The 19,933-nt window shown below is 33.5% G+C and overlaps 1 protein-coding gene across 4 annotated transcripts in view; it reads left to right on the forward strand.

The window, feature by feature from the left end:
* Window positions 1-18,307, forward strand: part of RBM26 (RNA binding motif protein 26) — a 106,884-nt gene extending 88,577 nt beyond the window's left edge. For all 4 annotated transcript variants that reach the window (XM_044670575.1, XM_044670576.1, XM_044670577.1 and 1 more), the window contains 2 exons: window positions 16,283-16,396; window positions 18,002-18,307. In XM_044670575.1, the coding sequence (XP_044526510.1) occupies window positions 16,283-16,396; window positions 18,002-18,091 (204 nt within the window). In that variant the 3' untranslated portion in view covers window positions 18,092-18,307. The remainder of the gene's footprint in view (window positions 1-16,282; window positions 16,397-18,001) is intronic.
* The last annotated feature ends 1,626 nt before the right edge of the window (window positions 18,308-19,933 follow it).

Here is a 19,933-nt window from a genome sequence, read left to right on the forward strand (position 1 = left end):
TAATTCAAGCTGTTTTCTATTCACTATACCACACAGTGGCTTTTTAAAAGCCCACAGAAAACTTAGCTTTACTGATTAGTTCTTAAGACAGTGGCTTTGTTCTCAATCTTCCCTTTCCCTACCTATTGATGGATAATATTTTAAAGAAGGGGATTAAACTGTAAGTGGATATTCTCTCTGTTCTTGGAACTTCCAACTTTCTTTTGAAATTCTCTCCAAAAAAAGTGCAAGGTTTAAGTTAGCTTCTTATAAAAAAATTAGATACTTGCTGTGGCAAATACTAACCTTGTATGTAACAAGGAATGAAAACAGTCTTAATTCTTCCACTTTCTGGTGTTTTGCTTAATTTGATTTTTGGTTTAGAGACACACACAAACACACACACACACACACATACACACCCCAACAACAACAATTTTTCATCATCCTCACATTTGTATTTAATAATGTTTTAGGTTGCTAGAAGAATAGTTGGTAATGATTCTATTTTATAAGCGATATTAAATTTAGGGATATGATAGTTTCACTTGGCCTGAGTACTATTTAGAGAAAAATTATGATGATATAGAGAGAAAAAGATATGGTCTTGAAGAAAGAAAGACCTGAGTTTAGATGCTGCCCCTGAAAATTACAAGCTGTATATTCTGAACTGACTTACTCAACTAAAAAAGTACCTTGGGCATCAAAATTTTAAGTTGATAAATTGCAGAAATAGGTATTTGTTGTTATTGTATATAATATAATCAATGTACTCTTTAATAGTTCTTTAACTTTCTAAAGTTTAGTTTCTCCTCTTTTCAGTAGACCTTCCTATCTTGTATCCTCCTGGAGAGATGACCTATTGTCTATCTTCCATAGTGGCTCCTAGGAGCTTTGCTGGAGACCTTACCAAGGAAAGGACCTGATCAGAGGGTACTTGATGACACATCGAGATTTGATTCTTGATTGATATATGAAAAGGTTCTTAAAGCCTATTAGAGTTTAACCTCTAGTCATCAGAAATAAGAGCCACAGTAATCAAGGGCAGCCTCTTGGTCTTGTCATTGTAATCTTGATCCTTTGGATCAGACTTAAAATTCTTCTGTAGACCTATGGGAAAGAATTTGGGGGTGAAACTTATTTTGAATTGCACTACTTTACTGAGGCTTTTTTTATGCTTTTCTTTGTGGGTTTTGTAGAATTTTGTAAGCAAACCATAATTTGTAAAGTTATGAGTAGTTTATTTCTTCTTGGCCTCTGTTTATGCCTTTGATTTTTTTTTTTTTTTTGTCTTTTTGCTATTAATAGAATGTCTAAAACTAAGTCAAATAACTGGTAGGGAAGGTGGGAAGCAGGCTTATTTTCTTTTCTCATTAGAAAAATTTTTTGCTTTAAAATTTTTTTAAAAAATCATTTTAAAAAAGGTCCTTATCTGTCTAGATTATGTAAGTTGGTTTTTTGTTTGCAAAAAATTCGCATTTAAAGGCTTTAAAAATTGAGATGTCCATGTGTTTTTGGATGTTTTTTGTTTTGAATATGTCTAGTTATAGCTATTGGAAAGTGATAATGAGGGATAGCTAGATGACTCAATGGATAGAAAGCTAGATCTAGAGATGGGAAGTCTTGGGTTCAAATGTGGTCTCAGATACATCTTAGCTGTGTGACCCTGGCCAAGTCACTTAACCCTAGTTGCCTAGCCCTTACTGCTCTTTTGCATTGGAACTGATAATTAGTTTTGATTCTAAGATAGAAGGTAAGGGTTTTAGAAAGAGTGAGACAGAGACAGAGTTTAGGTAACAGTTTTTTAAATGACATTGGTTTGCATTTTATTTTCCCCCAAAGGACATATATTTAAGTCAATTTCTCAAATTGGTGAAAACTTCAGTCTGTCTTTATTGCATTGTCATTTTAGATTGCTTTATTTTAAACTTTTAAGTCATAAGTATTCCTTAGGACTTTTCAGTAGAACATGGAACTTTTCAGTAGAACATGGAACAGTCACAGTTCAGCACGTTTTCATTGTCATGCTTTCAGAAAATAGGAAAATAAAGTCAGTCCATCTATTCATCAGATTATAAAATTGACTATTTGGGAAAATTGAAGTATAAATATTCTTTGTCTGCTTTTCATTTTTAATAATGAACAATATACCAAAGTTTGAGTGGTTTCCTCTATATCATAGCATAATAGAGTAGAAAGAGGAAAATATACGAAAATATGATTTAACTATATTAAGAAACATTGAAAATGATTAATAAAAGTACATGTCTCTACTAGTTTGTTTTGATAATATCAAAATAGAGATCACTGAATTTGAATTGTGCCATAACCTTATCTTTTGACACTCTCTCCCACAACTACTACTGTAATATGGTCAGTTTGTATTAGATCATGAATATTTTCATATGATAACTATCTATCTCTGTCTCCTCTCCCTCTATTTCTCTCTCTCTCTCTCTCTCTCTCTCGCTCCCTCCCTCCCTCCCTTCCTCCCTCCCATTTTCTCTCTCTCTTTCTCTTTCTCCTCTCTCTTTCTCTCTGTCTCTATTTGCTTATGGATTCTCCTATACATTTTTACTTGTTGGTATTTAATATCATGAAAATAAAATTGTTCTGACCCAAATTTTAACATTTTGTTTTATAGAATGAGTTTTAGGAATAATCATGAGTTATTTCCTATCTTACATTTGAAAGCTTTTAATTTTCTTGTTTTCTACTATATGTTCCTATTTTTCATAGAGAAAACTTTTTCTCTTGTAATGTTCTTTTATTAGTCACATAAGAAATAGAATACAGTTTTGATTTTGTATTAACTTTTGCCAGTTTCTACCATTGCTAAATCTAGAGAAGAGTGAGCTGGTGATATAGTTTGGGGAAGCATTGAATGGAGAAAGTATACCTTTAAGTGATTCCTTAGTGCATAGTGAGAATATCAAGGAAGATGAGGTAATAAGCCTATACTAATTTTATTTGCATTTGTTCTTCTCATTTGTATGATGTAGTTTCATTTTAAAGAAGTAAAACTTAGGGTGTGTTGTGTTGTATTCATTGTACAAAAGGTTAAAATAGTGTTCTGTTCCCGTATTTGTTCAGACTTTAATGTGTAAAATTTTTAAATGAATTGTTCCATTTTCTTTGAGCCCAGAATTAAACTACTATATCTTGAAATTTTATAATGGTCTTTATCCTGCATGTGAACTTTTAACATCCCATGTTGTATTTATTTTGTGTTTATCTTATTCTTCTTCCCTACATTAGATTTTTGGCTCCTTGACAGTGGATAAATGTATCCTCTTGCTCTCTAGGAAAATACCTTGTAAATATTCAGGATAAATGTTAATTGAATTTTATCAAGACCTTATCTTTAATGAAATTTGGAGTTTTTGCTTGTACTGTATTTTATTAACTTCTTACTTATAAGATTATTTTTGTTCTTTTTAGTTCTTAGGTTTATGGAGTTTTATAAAATTTTCATTATGTACCGAACTAATATAACAGGTGCATAGAAATGACCAATATTAGTAAAAAGGGCCTAGATTTGCATGAAAGGAGACGTCTTTAAAAATTGAAAATACATCTGTAATTGCAATAAAAGTGATAATTGCAAAATTTAAAACTACTTGCTTAAATTCTAAGTTGATAGTTGCATTTAAGATACTTGGGGGGGGGGAAGGGGTACAACACATATTTAAACTTTTTAAAGATATCTTTATTAGATATGAAAATTTAGGTAACTTTTGCCCCCACTGAAGAGACATAATCAATGTATTTTAAAAGACAGTAAAAAATTTATCTGCTTAATGTTATATCCATTAGGACAAGAATTCTAGATGACTGATTTTATTTTATTATTTTGCAGTAAAATAGTATTTCAGGATTGAAAACAGAAATCTTGAATAGGTGAAATTTCAAAGCCCTTTATAACTTGAACCCTTTCCAATCCTACTGGCTCTCCTTCATGCTTGGGATTTTAATCTTTCTTGGCTTCCTTCACATCTCAGCTAAAATCCTACTTTCTGTAGTCAACTTTTCCTAGTCCTCCTTTAATGCTAGTCTAGTCCTTCCTTCTAGAATTAGCTCCAGTTTATTTTGTATATATCTTATTTGCATACAGTTATTTGCATGTTGTTGTCTCTCCCATTAGACTGTCAGCTCCTTGAGATTAAGAATTATTTTTGCTTTTTGTACTATCTTCAACATTATGCATAATATTTACCACATAATAGGTGCTTAAAAAATCTTAGTTGGCTAAAATTGGATGTTTTATACCTAAGGATATTTCAGGATTAAAAGCTTTTGAAGTACTTGGCATAACTTGTTAAACAGTTTAAGGGCTAGATTTATAGTTTCTTTGATAGATGAAGCTCCTAGATTAGAGGATTCCTTCTATCAGTTGTAAATTGCACCTTCTTTTAGGTTAAATGACTTACTTGCCCAGGGTCACAAGATGACAGTGTATGTTATGGTCAAGACTTGAATTAGGACTTCTGTCAGGTGTTAAGATGGAGGAGTAGGGATTGCTTTGAGCTTTCCCCAAAACCCACTTCCAAACACCTCCCCCTCCCCAAAAAAAACAACAAAAAAGGAGCCTCAAAACAAATTCTATAGCAGTAGAACCAACAAAAGATGGGATAAAACAGTGTTTCTGCCCAATAGAACATAAGAGAACTGTAGGAAAGAGCAGTCTCACTAGGGCAGCATTGGCAGTTTGACAAGTTCATGTGCCCAAACTGCTACTTCAAACTGCCTATGAGGGCTCCCTCTCTGCCCCTCTATGCCCCCATCATTATCCCAGAGAGCAGAGGAAGGAAGTGCTTGCTTTGGGTGGTTGGACAGAGGGAGAGGGGCATGCAAAAAAAGTGTCCTTAGGCACTGGGAAGAGGGGGAATGGAGTACCTCCCCCCAGTACTTCACCAGTGTTGCTCTAGGGTAAAAGGGGAGAACATTCCAGTAGATCTGGGTTCCAAGGGAAACCTCATTTTAATGAGTAGCTCAGTATAAGCTTATCCAAGGGAACCCAGTGGTAGGACTCCCGCCATCCTATGAACAGAGCTGAACTTCAAGGCAGAAATAAAACAAATGAGCAAAAGACAAAGGATAAAACTTATTTAGAAAATTACTTTAGTGAGAGAATATCAAAATACAAACTTAGAAGAGGCCAATAAAAGCAAAATGGAATTATGTCAAGTGTCAAAGGAAAACGTGAACAAAAAGACCTTGTGGAAGAGCTTGAAAAGAAGTTAATAATTCAGTGATAAGAGAGATAGAGGAGGAATTGAGAAAAGAAATGAGTCAGTAGTTTGGTAAAAGATATATACTCACCAAAAAAACAGCTCCCCCAAAACTAGAATTAGCCAAATGGAAAATGAAGTATAAAAACCTAGTAAATAATGCCCTTAAAATTAGAATTGGACAAATGAAAGCTAATAATTTTATAAAAACATCAGAAAACAATAAAATTTCAAAGAATGGAAAAAATAAAAGAAAATTTTAAATACCTCACTGGAAAAACAAATCTGGAAAATAGATCCAGGAGATATAATATAGGAATCATTGAACTATCTGAAAGTCATGATCCAAAATAGAGCTTAGACATTATATTGCAGGAAATTATTAGGAGAAGTCCCCTGATATTCTTAAACAGGAGAGGAAAACAGAAATTGGAAGAACCCTCTGATCACTCAAAAAGATCCAAATTACTAAGACTACCATAGCTAAATCCTAGAACTCCCAGGACAAAGGAAAAACATTTTAAGCAGCCAGGGGAAGAAACCAACAATAATGCGGATATGGAGCCACATTCATGATTGCACAGGATCTAACAGCTTCTATTTTAAAGGATTGGAGAGCATGGAATATATTCCATAAAGCAAAGGACCTCTGATTACAATCAAGAATTACCTGCCCAGGAAGCAGCTGGGTGGCTTAGTAGATTGAGAGCCAGGTCTAGAGACAGGAAGTCCTAGGTTCAAATCCGGCCTCAGACACCACTTCTGTGCTGTGTGACCCTGGGCAAGTCACTTAACCCTCATTGCCTAGCCCTTACCTCTCTTCTGCCTTTGAACTAATACACAGTGTTGATTCTAAGATGGAAGGTAAGGGTTTAAAAAAAAAATTATCTACCCAGCACAAATGACCATAATACTCCAGGGGAAGAAATAGATCTTTAATGAAGTAGAGGACTTCAAAGTATTTCCAAAAACCCCCAAACGTACAAAGAAACAGACCTGAAAAGAAAATCAGATAATCAAATTCAGCACTCAAGCATAAAAAATCCAGAAAAGAGAAAACTCAAGAGATCAAAATGGGATTAAGCTAATTACATTTCTATATGGGAATGTGGTAGCTAGGATACTTAAGATATTTTTAATACAAGAGATATTAAACTCACAGAAGGCAGAGAGTAAGTCTTTGATGGGGTGATATGCAAATAAAGCAAAATAAGGAATGAGAAAGAGTAACACATTGGGAAAAGAAAATGAGAGATGGTAAATTACCTCATGTGAGGAGGCACATTCAAGTTAATATAGTGGAGGGGCAGATGCTTGAATCTTACATCAAAATTGGCTCAAACATCCATACTCAAGTGGTGATAGAAATCTGTTTTACCCCAAAGGAAATTTGAAGGGGAAGGGGAACAAAAAAAAGGGGACACTAAATTGAGGGAGCCATGAATCTGGAGCAAAACATGTATGAACAGGCAAAGACTGAAAAGAAGACAGAGATACTGAGGAGAAAAATAAGATTCGGGGAAACACAGTATTCATAACATTGACTGGGATGAACTCACCAATAAAATAGAAGAGAATAGGATAGCAGAGTGGATTAAAAACCAGAATCCTGCAGCATATACTTTATATAAGAAAACATTTAGAGTAAACTTTAAAAAAAAAAAAAAAACATGAGTAGCAGACATGATCTCAGATAAAGCAAAAGTAAAAACTGATCTAATTTAAAGAGATAAAGAAGGAAATTCCATTTTGATAAAAGATACTATAGACAATAAAGTAGTCCTCAACATATATGTGCCAAAGGGTGCCATAGCAATCGAATTTGTAAAGGAGAAATTCCTTGAGTTACAGGAGGAAAATAAGACAGTAACGCTATACTAGTTTGAGACCTCATCCTTAGTTCTGTCTCAGAACTAGATAATTCCCACCAAAAAAATAAACAAGAAAGAAGTTAAGGAGGTGTGAATAGAATTTTAGAAAAATTAAATAATATGTTCTCTGAGAAAATGGAATGGAGATAGAAATACATCTTTTTCTCAGCCATACATCACACCTTGACAAAATTGACCATGTTATAGGGCATAAAAGCCTCACAACCAAATGCAGAAAAACAAAATTAAATGCATAATTTTCAGGTCATAATGCAACAAAGATTATATTCAACAAAGGGCTATAGATAGAAAAACTAATAATTAATTGGAAACTAAATAATCTTGTCCCAAAGAATAACTGGGTCAAAGAACAAATCATAGAAAGAATCGATAATTTCATGATTTAAAAAAAAATAAAAAATCCTACTAAATTCCAATTTGGAAATCCTGAAAATCAAAGGAGAGATTAATAAAATTGAAAAAAGAACCTTAGAACTAAATATAACAAGAAACTGGTTTATTAAAAAATATAAGAGAATAAGCCATTATTTAATTTGATTCAGAAAATGAAAACCAAATTTAAAAAAGGGTGAATTAACAACCAATAAAGAGGAAATTAATTATTAGTTTTTTTTCACCCATTATGTGCCAACAAATGTGACATGGATGAATGTTTTTATAAAATAACATGTTGCTTAGGTTAACACAACAATAGGATAGTTTACCTCTCAGATAATCATCAATGAATTCCCTAAGAAAAAATCCTCAGGGCCAGGTGGATTCACAAGTGAATTTTCTACCAAGAATTTAAAAAACAACTATTTCTAATATGTTATCTACTATTTGGAAAAATTGGTTAAGTTGGGATTCTACCAAATTCCTTTTATGACACAAATATGGTGTTGATAACTCAGAAGAAAAACTAGACCAGTCTCCCTTGTGAATATTTGTGCTAAAATTTAAAATAAAATTTTTGCAAGGAGATCAGATAGCAAAAGGATCATACATTATTACCAGATGGGTTTTTCTATCAAGTATTCAGGGATGGTTCAATATTAGGAAAACCTTCAGCTTGCTTGAACATATCAATAACAAAAAGAATGGAAACCATAAGATTGGCTCTATAGATGTAGGAAAAACTTTTTTTTTAATTAAATTTTTTTTATTTTTAGAAAAAATTTCCATGGTTACATGATTCATGTTTTTACTTTCCCCTCCACTCCCTCAAACTTCTCCCCATAGCTAACTCTCATTTCCACTGGTTTTAACATTGTGTCATCAAATCAAGACTTATTTACATATTATTGATAGCTGCATTGGTGTGGTCCTTTTGGGTCTACATCCCCAACCATGTCCTCATCAACCCAAGTGTTCAAGCAGTTGTTTTTCTTCTGTGTTTCTTCTCCTGCAGTTCTTCCTCTGAATGTGAGTAGCATTCTTTTCCATAAATCCCTCAGAATTGTCCTGGGTCATTGCATTGGTGCCAGTACAGATGTCCATTACATTCGATTTTGCCACAGTGTATCAGTAGTCTCTGTGTTCTTCTGGCTCTGCTCCTTTCGCTCTGCATCAATTCCTGGAGGTCTTTCCAAAAGTTCACATGGAATTCCTCCAGGTTATTATCCTTTGAGCACAATAGTATTCCATCACCAACAGATACCACAATTTGTTCAGCCATTCCCCAATTGAAGGGCATAACCTTTCTTTCCAGTTTTTTGCCACCACAAAGAGCTCAGCTATAAATATTTTTGTACAAGTCTGTTTATCTATGATCTCTTTGGGTTACAAACCCAGCAATGGTGTGGCTGGATCAAAGGGCAGGCATTCTTTTATCACTCTTTGGGCATAACTTTTTGATAAAATACAATACCCATTCCTATTCAGAACATTACAAAGCACTGGAATGAAGAGAACTTTTGTAAAAATGATAAATAGTATCTATCTAAAACCTTCAGCAAGCATTATCTATAAATAGTAATAAGCTAGTAGAATTAACTCACATAAATCATCAGCATTTCTACAGAATAGCAAAAAAAAATTCCAACAGCAAGAGATAGAAAGAGAAATCCCAAGTAAAATAACTGTAGACAGTATAATTAACCTGAGGGTCTATCTGCCTTGACGAACAGGCACTAAATGAACATAGAAACAAAACACATTACAAAGTCACAACTAAACAGTTTGAAAAACATTAATTGTTCATTAGTAGGCCAGACCAATATAATAAAAATTATAGTTCTAATAATTTTTGTAGAATAAATTAATTTAACTATTTAGTGCCACATCAAATAAAACTACTCAAAAGTTAGTTCATAGAGCTACATAGATACATACATACATAGAGCTACAAAAAGCAACAAAATTCATCTAGAAGATCAAAAGGTCAAAAATGTCAAGGAAAGTAATAAAAAAAATTTTTTAAGGATATTGTCATAAGCATGTTAGACATCAAATTATTAAGCATTAACCATCAAAACAATTTTTTACTTTCTAAAATAGTAGTGGATCGAAGAAATAGATTAGGCAAATCTACAATAATAAATGACCATAGTTAACATAGTGTTGTTTGGTAAACCCAAAAATCCAGTCTTTTGAGAGAAGAACTCATTATTTGACAAAAACTGCCAGGAAAACTAAAAATCAGTAGGCATAGATCAATGTCTCACATCATATACCAAGGTAAAGTTAAAATAGATACACAATTTAGAAATAAAAGATAAGATCATAACCAAATTAGAAAAGAATGGAATAATCTATCTGTCAGACTTACAGATAAGGGAAGAATTTATGACCAAACAAGACAGAATATTTTACAAGATATAATAATAATTTTGGTGACATTAAATTTAAAAGGGTTAAGGGACAAACAAAACCAATGCAACCAAGATTAGAATGGAAACAAGCAAAAAAAATTTTTTTTAAGTGTCTCTGACAAGAGGCCTCATTTCTCAGATACATGGAGAACTGAATTAAATTTATAAGAATACAAGTCATTCCCCAATTATTAGTCAAAGATTATGAACAGGAAATTCTCAGATGAAGAAATTAAAACTAAATCATGAAAAAATGCTCCACTTGACATTCTATCTTAAGAGTTGTTTCTAAGACAATAAAGAGTTTTTAAAAGGGGATAGGAGAAGCTATAGGTGGTTCAATAGAGTACTAAGTGAGATAATCTATACTCAAATATGGTCTCAGACACTTCCTAGCTATGTGACTGTGAAGTGACTTTAACCCCTTTTGCCTAGCCCTTGCTCTCTTAGAGGTGTTACTAAAACCAGTATTAGGATTAATTAAGCCATAGGGCTAATGAGGACCATTTGGAGTAATTGGGATCTTAGCAGCTAAGGACAGGTTAAAGAATAGTGAGTAAGGTTTCTTTAAGGCCAGACAGAATCTTGGGAAGGGTGCCTGTTGGAATTCTGGGTAGCCTGAGTCAGTTGGGGATTCTTGGAGGTTTTTTCCCTAGAAGAAGGCTGGTGTTTCTGTTCCCTGGAACACTGAAAAAACCCAGTGGCTCGTGAAGGAGGAGAAACAGGTTAACTAGTTTCTGGAATAAGTTTGTGTGCTATGTGATTGTAAAGGAAATGGTGAATAGAATTATTTCAGAAAAATTTGGAAAAAAATAAGAGGGGAACAGCAAGAGTGGAAATGAAGAAAAGATTCCAAGTTAATCACATTAAGAAGACTCTTCCCAGTTTTTAGTCATGGGGAAGACAGAAGTAAGAACTATGAGACATATTTTGACTCTTGTCTTTTAAAACCACAGGCAAGATATCACCAAAAGGCAGGGTTGTGGGCAAAAGTTTAAGAAAATTTTTTTTTAGTCAGTTATGATATAAAAGAAAGAAATGATATTCTCTAAAAGGAGGATGGAGTTGGCAGTATAAGCAACATTAAAAGCTTTCAGGATTTACATCCTGATCTGACAAGTACAGGTATAGATTTCAGGAGATGGGTCAGAAGGAGAAGATGAATGTCACTTCCTTTCTAAAGAAAGCGACTACAGTAATTGCCAAAGATGGGACTGATCTAACCTACTGCAGGCTGATGTGAGCCTGCTGATGTGATGTAAGCAAACAGTGAGAGAATGTATTAACTATTTCCTTCCCAGGTGAGCAACAATTCTATAGCTGTGCCATTGATTCCCTGTAGGGAAAAGGTGACAAAATGGAGGTAAAACATAAAAAAGGACAAAGTAGATAAGGTATTCTTGTAATTTAATTTGGAAGAATATTATTGTATAATAAACATGAAACAAAATGGCACAGTGGATAAACCTGACTTTGGAACCAGGAGATCTGTAGTCAAGTCTTTTTTTTAAAACTACATTTGAAAATAGAGTTTGAATTCTAATATGTTGTGTTCCTAATCAGCTTCTAGGCTGGTAAAATGAAAATAAAGCTTTTACAATGTAAAGTAAGGGGGACAGCTGGGGTGGCTCAGGGGATTGAGAGCCAGGCCTAGAGGTGGGAGGTCCTAGGTTCAAATCTGGCCTCAGACACTTCCTAGCTGTGTGACCCTGGGCAAGTCATTTAACCTCCATGTCTAGCTCTTACCACTCCTCTACCTTGTAACCAAAATGTAGTATTGATTCTAAGAAGGTATGGGTTGGAAGAAAAAAAAAAGTAAAGTAAGAATCAGTAGTAAGTTAGTATTTGAAGGACATTGTTTTAGGGATAAAGTTTAGTATATGGACTTCATACATTCTTATGGTTGTTCAAAGAGTGTTTTTTTCCCCTCTTCCTTTTATGGTCAACACTTGAAAATGACATACAAATAAAAGATTTGATATTAAATATGTCAAAACATTTGTTGTGCACATATTATCTCAAAATTAAATGTTTGGTGAATGCTGATTAGTCCAAAGGTTTAAGGAGTTATAAATTAGATAGAATTAAAAGACATCTTTGGAGTGTTTTTGTCCTTTAGTAGAGTAAACAAACTTAGACCAGATTATTTGAATTTGCCTTCAGAACCATTACTTAGTAGTGGTAGAAAATAAAGCTCAGAACAAAAGCATTAGGATTTACGCTTAAAGGGAGCAAGATGAAAACATTAAGAGCCATGGACATGGAAGAATATTTGAATTAGATTTGACCTTAAAATCCGTCACCAGGAAATGGAGGCTCATAGAAGTCGTGACTTGTCTCTAAAATTAAATAGTTATAGGACTGATAAAGTTATTTAAGTCCTGAGACTAGTTCATTCTCTTTCTACCATGCTTCTTCTTTGCCATGTCCCAAGAATTTCTTAATTAACCATTTTGTGTTTTGTTATTAGCCTGTAAAAATTATAATTTTTATGTGATGAAAGAAAATTAACCCAGATTAATTTTACTAAATGATCTAGGAAAAAACCAGTAACTTATACTTCTACCACTGCTTCAGTCTACCCTTTGTTTTTTGGGGTAATTCGCTAGTTAATTATATTTCTGTTTAAGCTTTATTTTAAAGTAACACTTAATTTCTCATGAACTTTAAAAGCTGTCTGCTTTTATGTGTGTTAACTTTTTGAGGAGATATTTATTTTTCCCTCTAGATTAATGTTATTAAGAATTATCAGAAGCCTAACTTTTGCATTTTTATCAAGTGTTTATTGAAATGTTGATATCTTAATTGAACTTCAGTTGCAATATCTTGGATATTAGATTTATATGGGAGAGTATGAGAAGTGTTGGTTTTCAGAACTTTCCAAATGATAGTGTAGAAAAACAAAATTTTTATGTAAACTTCCTTGTGGTATACATTTTTTGTTGAATGATAATTCTACCTTAATGTAAATAGTATTCACCATATCAAATTTTGGATCAAAGTTATGCTTAATGAAGAGACTTTCACAGAAGCTTATTTAGAAGTTTATTTCATAAATTTGGGGCATATTTTTACTTTTGTAGTGAATGAAATTCTCTGGACACTGTATTTTTATATTTCAAAATATTAATTTATTAATGACTACTTAAGATTTCTAACTAGCCAGCAGACTTTCTCCACAGTCCAAACAGATTCCAAAAACTCGAGCGGGACCCAAAAAAAAGGAGACCTGAGTGTGAGCAGCCAGGCAACTAGGCTAGGCCAGAAAGAGCAGAGACTTAAGTGTGAGCAGGTGAGCAATTAAGCAGCTAGGACAAAGAGAGAGGTAGCATGTCCAGAAGGTTAGGGGCAAAAGAGCAAGAAAGTCAAGTATGTGGTAAGCTGGGCAAGGGGAAAAAAAAAAAGCCTGACTTCCTGTCATGTAAGCTAATATATATCCCTTCTGATGTCATCATGCAGTTCCTCCCCAGGACATCTCTGATTGGAGATCAGTCACACAGGAAATGGACTTAAACCTCAATCACAGAAAGAAGTGGGTTGCCAAGAGGCTCTTTTTCTCTCCATCACTTGGTAGTCATTGCAGTCCATTGCCTAGCTCTCTGATTTCATTTCAGTTCTTGTTTATAGATAAATAAGGAGAATGTCTTCACTCTCATTGTAGACTATTTAGGCAAAAGAAGGGCATATGCATCCCAATTTTATAGCCTAGGGGAGAGACTGTTTGGACTTTAAAATCAAACTTTTTCAGGAAGGAGTGGCTAAAGATAAAATGATTTCTCAAAAAATATCTCAATTCAACATAACTTTTCCATATTTTGAAATCCAAATCATGACACTGATAGGAAAGTAAGTATAATATAATTTTGAATTTAAAAAAGATCTTTGGCTATGCTTTTATAACTGAAAGGCAATGTGGTTTGTTGGAATGAGAACTATACTTGGATTCAAGATGAGTTCTGAATCCTACTTAACAACACTATTTCACTGTATGATTGGGTAAATTATAAATTCTGAGCCTTGGTTTCTTAATTCATAAAATGGGCTTATTAATACTTGTGTTACAAAGATGTTGTGAGGAAAGAACCAGACAAACTTTTTATTATATAATGTGAGTTTGTAAATGTTAGTGAAAAAATATGAACAAGCATAGTTGAATCTTTTATTTTGTTTGAAAGTTTCAATAATCCTTTTAGCTTTTCCAATGAAGGGTGAAAAGGCTTGTTTTATTAGAAATTATGTTTTATCCCCCAAATAAGATAAGATCCTTTATTAGAAAATGATGCATTTTCATATAGTAGTCATTTCTTTAAAAGAATACAAGTTGTTCCTGAACCTAAATGTCACGTATAAGTACATCTTAAAAATTCCAGTTGTGTGACATTGTGGACTAAAAACTCCAGCGTTGCATTTTAATAGGCATGGAATCTTTTACATTTATCATAAATTTATATGTACAGATTTAAAATTTATACCTGGAGACTTTAATATCACACAACTCATGTGCAGATGTCATTGAACATGTAATTGTTTCTACATTTCACATTATACTATAGTTTGAGATTGTACTATAAATCTTTTGTGACTGTGATGGTTATTTCGATATGTTGCTAACACTGATTTATGCTAGTTCATGTTACTTTAATTTGAACATACTATTTCTAAAGCAGCTACTTAATGTAGCTGGTACTTAGACATGAATATCCCATAAGTTAAAATTTTTACATTTTCAATTACAAAGACTTTACAGAAAATGGAACATTTTTCAGAACAGGTTATAACAGCGAAGTTTAATTTTTTTCAACACTGAAGCATTTTGTATTTGTGGAATTTGAGGATTCTTTTTTAAAGAAACAGTATTGTGCTAAGAATATTGTACTAGTGGAATCCTGTTTAATGTTTTATGTCAGATGTGACCTTTTATTATAACTTATGAATTGATACTCTAAAAATTAAGTTCACTTTATCTCCATGTGGTATGATAAGCTTCTATATGTGTCATGCATAAATTACCAATACTATTTATCTGTCTTCCTACTTGCCTACCAATCATCTAGTCAGTGTCCGTTTTTAACCTTGCCCGGGTTTTAGTCTAACATCAGCAGCTGCCTATTGGACATTTTGATTTGGATATCCTATAATGATCTCAAATTGCATTTGTCCAAAACAGAATTTCATTATTTTCCCCCAATCTACTCCTTTTGTAGACTTTCCTGTTATTATCAAAAACATTACTATCTGGGGCAGCTGGGTAACTCAGTGGATTGAGAGTCAGGCCTAGAGACGGGAGGTCCTAGGTTCAAATCTGGTCTCAGACACTTCCCAGCTGTGTGACCCTGGGCAAGTCACTTGACCCCCATTGCCCACCCTTACCACTCTTCCACCTATGAGCCAATACACAGAAGTTAAGGGTTTAAAAAACAAAACAAAACAAAACAAAAAAAACACATTACTATCTGTCTATTCACTATGATTCACACCTTAGTCATCCTTGATTTTTTTACTCTTCCCTCATATCTAGTCATTTGTGTAGCCCTTGCTTACTCTATCTCTATGGTGTCTCTTATATCTGTCCCTTTCTCTTCTCTCAAACAGACTGTATTTTAAATCAGGCTTTTATTATCTCTTAGTTGCATATTGAAATAATCTCATTTAATAGATCGTCTTGCCTCAAGTCTGTCTCTTCTCCAGTCCATCTACATGTGTATCCAGGGTAATATTCCCAAAGTTCAGGTCTCACCATGAATGATATTCCCCTGCTTTAACTCCAAATGACTTTTAAGTACATATACAAATTCTTCTGTTTTAGATATAGAGCCCTTTACAGCCTGTCTCCACCTTACCATAAGGCCAATTATTCCTGTGGTTCAGCCATATTGCCCTTTGACCATCATGGTATTCTTCCTATAAGGCATTCCATTCCTTGTCTCTAAGCTTTTATTTGGCCATTTCCCTCCCCAGAAGGAACTTCCTCTTCATCTTCGCATCCTAGATTTTCCTTGTTTCCTTACAAGCATCATTTCCTATGTGAAACTTTTACTAGCTCTCTGAATGATTGTGTGTGAATATTTATGTGTGTACATATTGTCTTCCCTGAAAGAATGTAAACAACTTGAATACAGGAATGCTTCATTTTTGTCTTCATATCCACTGTACTTAGTAAATGCTTGATTGTTAAAAAAAAAAAAAAAAGTCTCAGCATTAGAAGGGATCATAGATGTTGTTTAGCTTAAGTAACCCTTAGGCCCAGAGGGGTAAAGCTACCCAAAAAATTCAGGAAAATTAAACAAAATACTGACCTTGCAATTTAGTAGCGTTTATTCTAAGTATTATAATTGGAGGAATTAAGCTTTCCCAAAAAGTATTAAACTAACGTTTTTACTCTTTTTAGGCTGCAATTCATGGATCTCGTTTCAAAGGGCAAGATCTTAAACTGGCCTGGAATAAGCCTGTAATTAACATGTCAGCTGTTGAAGCAGAAGAAGTTGAGCCTGATGAGGAGGAAGTAGGTCATTTTTGTCATTGTGTGGGTGGGAGGGGTCTAGGGAGTGTGTAGACTGTCAGCTTCAGAACTTAATCTTGAGCCATGTGATGGACCCAAGCAGTAATAGTAATGATACATGAAAATAACCAACTAAAAATCATGTGTCTAGTCTATTTTCCAGGGGGCAAATAACCATTAGATGAGTACACTCATAACTTGGTTCTTGTGGTAGTAAATGCTTGATGATTTATGAAGTGCTTCCTGACTACCACTTATTAGAGAGAATAAATGCTATTATGCCCATTTAGAAGATGAGAAAACTGAGACCCAGAGAGATGATATCACTTGCTCAGGCACATATAGCTAGTAAGCACCAGAGCAGGATTCAAACCCTCATCTCATGACAGGAAGATCAGGATTTCTTTCACTTCTCCTTGCTGTTCGTAGCCAATTAATAGGAAATCTTACAATCTAGTTTTAGGGTATTCTATAACTAGTTCCTGTGACATCTCAGATTTCCCTTTATTTTGTCTTTCCCTTTCATAAAGTCAACATTATTGTTTTGAAGCCAAAAACCCAAGGTAGGACAGTTTTGCTTAGTTTGCTGCTTTGTATCAGTCTAAGATGGTTCTCTTTTCCAGCATGTTTTGTGAGGAAAAATTAAGCATGGGAAGGGAAGCCTGTTGGGGAAACTTAATAGTTTCTCATTTTTGTCCAATTCAGATCTTTGTTTAGTATAGTTTTGATATCTTTTTTTTTGGCATGTGAATTACCAGATGATCAGACAAGTCCTTATTCAAATCAAAGTACAAATGCTTACTGAAACCAAATATATGAGATTTGGCATTATTTTATAATAGTATTAAAAATTACACATTTATATAGCACTTTAAGGTTCTTCACAACAATTGTGTGAGGTAAGGAGGCAAGTACTATTATTCCCATTTTACTGCATGAAGGAACAAAGTGTCGGATGGTCAGTGACTTGCCTAATGCTGTAGGGCTAGTAATAAGTAGCCAGGATTACTGGGCCAGGATTCATGTCCAGATCTTGGATTATAAGTCCCAGTGAATTTTCCATGATACCAAAGTATCTATACCTCTTTCCTGCCATGAGAATTGAACTTTAGATATGGAATAACCTACAATCTTAATTGCTTTTTGGGTTGTGAATAGTAGAGAGGGATTCATTGAAAAAGTCTGAGAAGTTTCTGTCCATTAATGGAGAAATGAGGGCACAGGAAGTACATGTAATGGATTTAAATGCATTAGCAGTAATTGTGTACAAGTACTAGAGGTGATTACTTGTATGATTAGAAACTAGAGCATAATGAGCAAACTTTTAAGATGGCAGGAACATTTGGGTAGATAAGAGAGGGTATTAAAGGCAGAGTATTAGCATGATACAGATTTGATTTTAGGTTTATTGCTCTTTATCTACATAGCAATAATGCTAGGTTATAGGTTCTCATTTGTCCATTGTTTTTAGTTGGATGGGCCAAGGTTGTTGCTTGAAATTTCTGTCAGATGAGATACATTTTGTATTCAGCTCTTTGAGAAATATCTATATATAAAAGTTTCCCACTCTTTGTTTTGGTAAATTCCTAAATACATTTTAACCTAAAGTTTCAGGAAGAGTCTTTGGTGGATGACTCATTGCTTCAAGATGATGATGAAGAGGAAGAGGACAATGAATCTCGTTCTTGGAGAAGATGATTTGACTCATCATTGATCTGCAAATGCTAGGACTCTACCTGTGTTTCATTAGTATTACCTAATGTACTTTTACATATTTGTAAAAACAATTTTTGGTAAAATGTGATGAAGATGGATTTCAAAAATAGACTAAAGAGAAGAAACTACCTTCTGATCCTGTATTTTGAAAGATTTCTGTTTGAGTTTTATTTCAGTAAACAATTGCTAAAGACATCACACTAGAAACATATGCAATGTTTTTATTACATACTTCTACTGAGCGTTACAGAATTCTTTGGGTTCTTTGTAATTTAATGAATAGGTCTGAAAATATATGACCAATACTTGTTATAACTTAGAAGATTTTTGTTTTATTCCAAAGTATCAAATGGATTTGCATTAAAAATCTTAAATGAATGTTTCCAAAAATGAATAGATAACATAGTACTAAAGTCTCCAAGTTATGTATTCATAATATTGCATAGTATTATGCTTAGGCTTTACTATGTACTAGCCTTTTGTTTAACTTGTGTATGTATTTTACAAATGGGTTTTAATGATAACGGTGTATGACTGCTTTGCATATAAATCCTTATGACTTTGAGATGTTTGAAAAAATAAAGTGGAATGGTCTCTTTAAAAAAAAAAAGAAAAAGAAAAAAGCAATAACCAAAAAAAGCTAAGGCAATGTTCCCTAATTTAAAAAAAAAAAAAAGAAAGAAAAGAAAAGAAAAAAAAACTAAAATAAAAAAGACCATTCCAAATGGTGAACCACCCCTTTCCCCCAGTACTCACAAAAGGAGCTATAATCACTAATTTATTCATAACAATAGTTTAATGGTACCTTTACAATAATGTATAATCCGATGCCTGAAATATATAGCACTTCAGTTTGGTTTGATCCTTTAAATTTTCAACAGATGTCTTAAAATTAAAAAACAAAAACAGGCTGATTAGTTTGGAACCACACTTCAAGTAGACCTAATATTTGATGAATAAGAAAACCATCAGATTACTATTTGGATATATGAAAGAAAACTTGACCATGTGAAGATATATGAATAAAGAAATGTACTATAAAATTAGTACTTAGGAAAACATTGTTTGGTAAGTACACCAACCTCAAAATTTTTATAGTGTACATTTGTTGTACCTTTATAAATATCTTTGACTTTCATGAAATCTTTACTTCAGAACATTCTTTGTGGAGACATAGTCTAATTATCAAAATTTATATAGTAAGAACACAGATTACAGAGACATATGCCATTTGGAAACTGAAAGGAGAAAATCTAATTACATTTATTTCCTTTTAGTGATTTAAGTATTTACTATTCCTCCTAAACTAAGATTCTTTCAACCTCTGAATGTTTTTTGGTTCTTGCCGTTTTAGAAGGTTAGTTCTCAAAAACCTCATTCATTAAAAAAGATTATAAGAAAGAGAAGAGATGCCATCCTAAGTGTCCTGAGTTCAGTGATGTCTGCTGTGAATTGTCATTCTATAGATTTTGCTTCCATTGAATTGTAATGCAATGGAAGTCACTCTAGGTTCTCAAAACCTCTCTTTCATTCTATGACAAGAATAGCTAAACTAAGAGAGGTTCATATCCAGAAGGTTGGCTACCAGGCCGCAAATTTTTTTCAGCTACAGCCAGCTCATGTTAACAATCTTATAATAAGTTATAGAATAGTATTGTGATTGGCATTGGTGGAAGCAATAACCACACTATTTGAAATCTCCACTTTTTAACGTATAATTATTTAGGACACTTAACAGCAATTTTAGAATCATATGCTAGTTCCTTTTTTTTCTCTCTGCCACCTTTTCCTGACTTACCCTTATTCTTCTCTTTTCCTGCCACT

This window comes from Gracilinanus agilis, chromosome 3 (assembly GCF_016433145.1).
Source record: "Gracilinanus agilis isolate LMUSP501 chromosome 3, AgileGrace, whole genome shotgun sequence".
NCBI classification, from domain to species: domain Eukaryota; kingdom Metazoa; phylum Chordata; class Mammalia; order Didelphimorphia; family Didelphidae; genus Gracilinanus; species Gracilinanus agilis.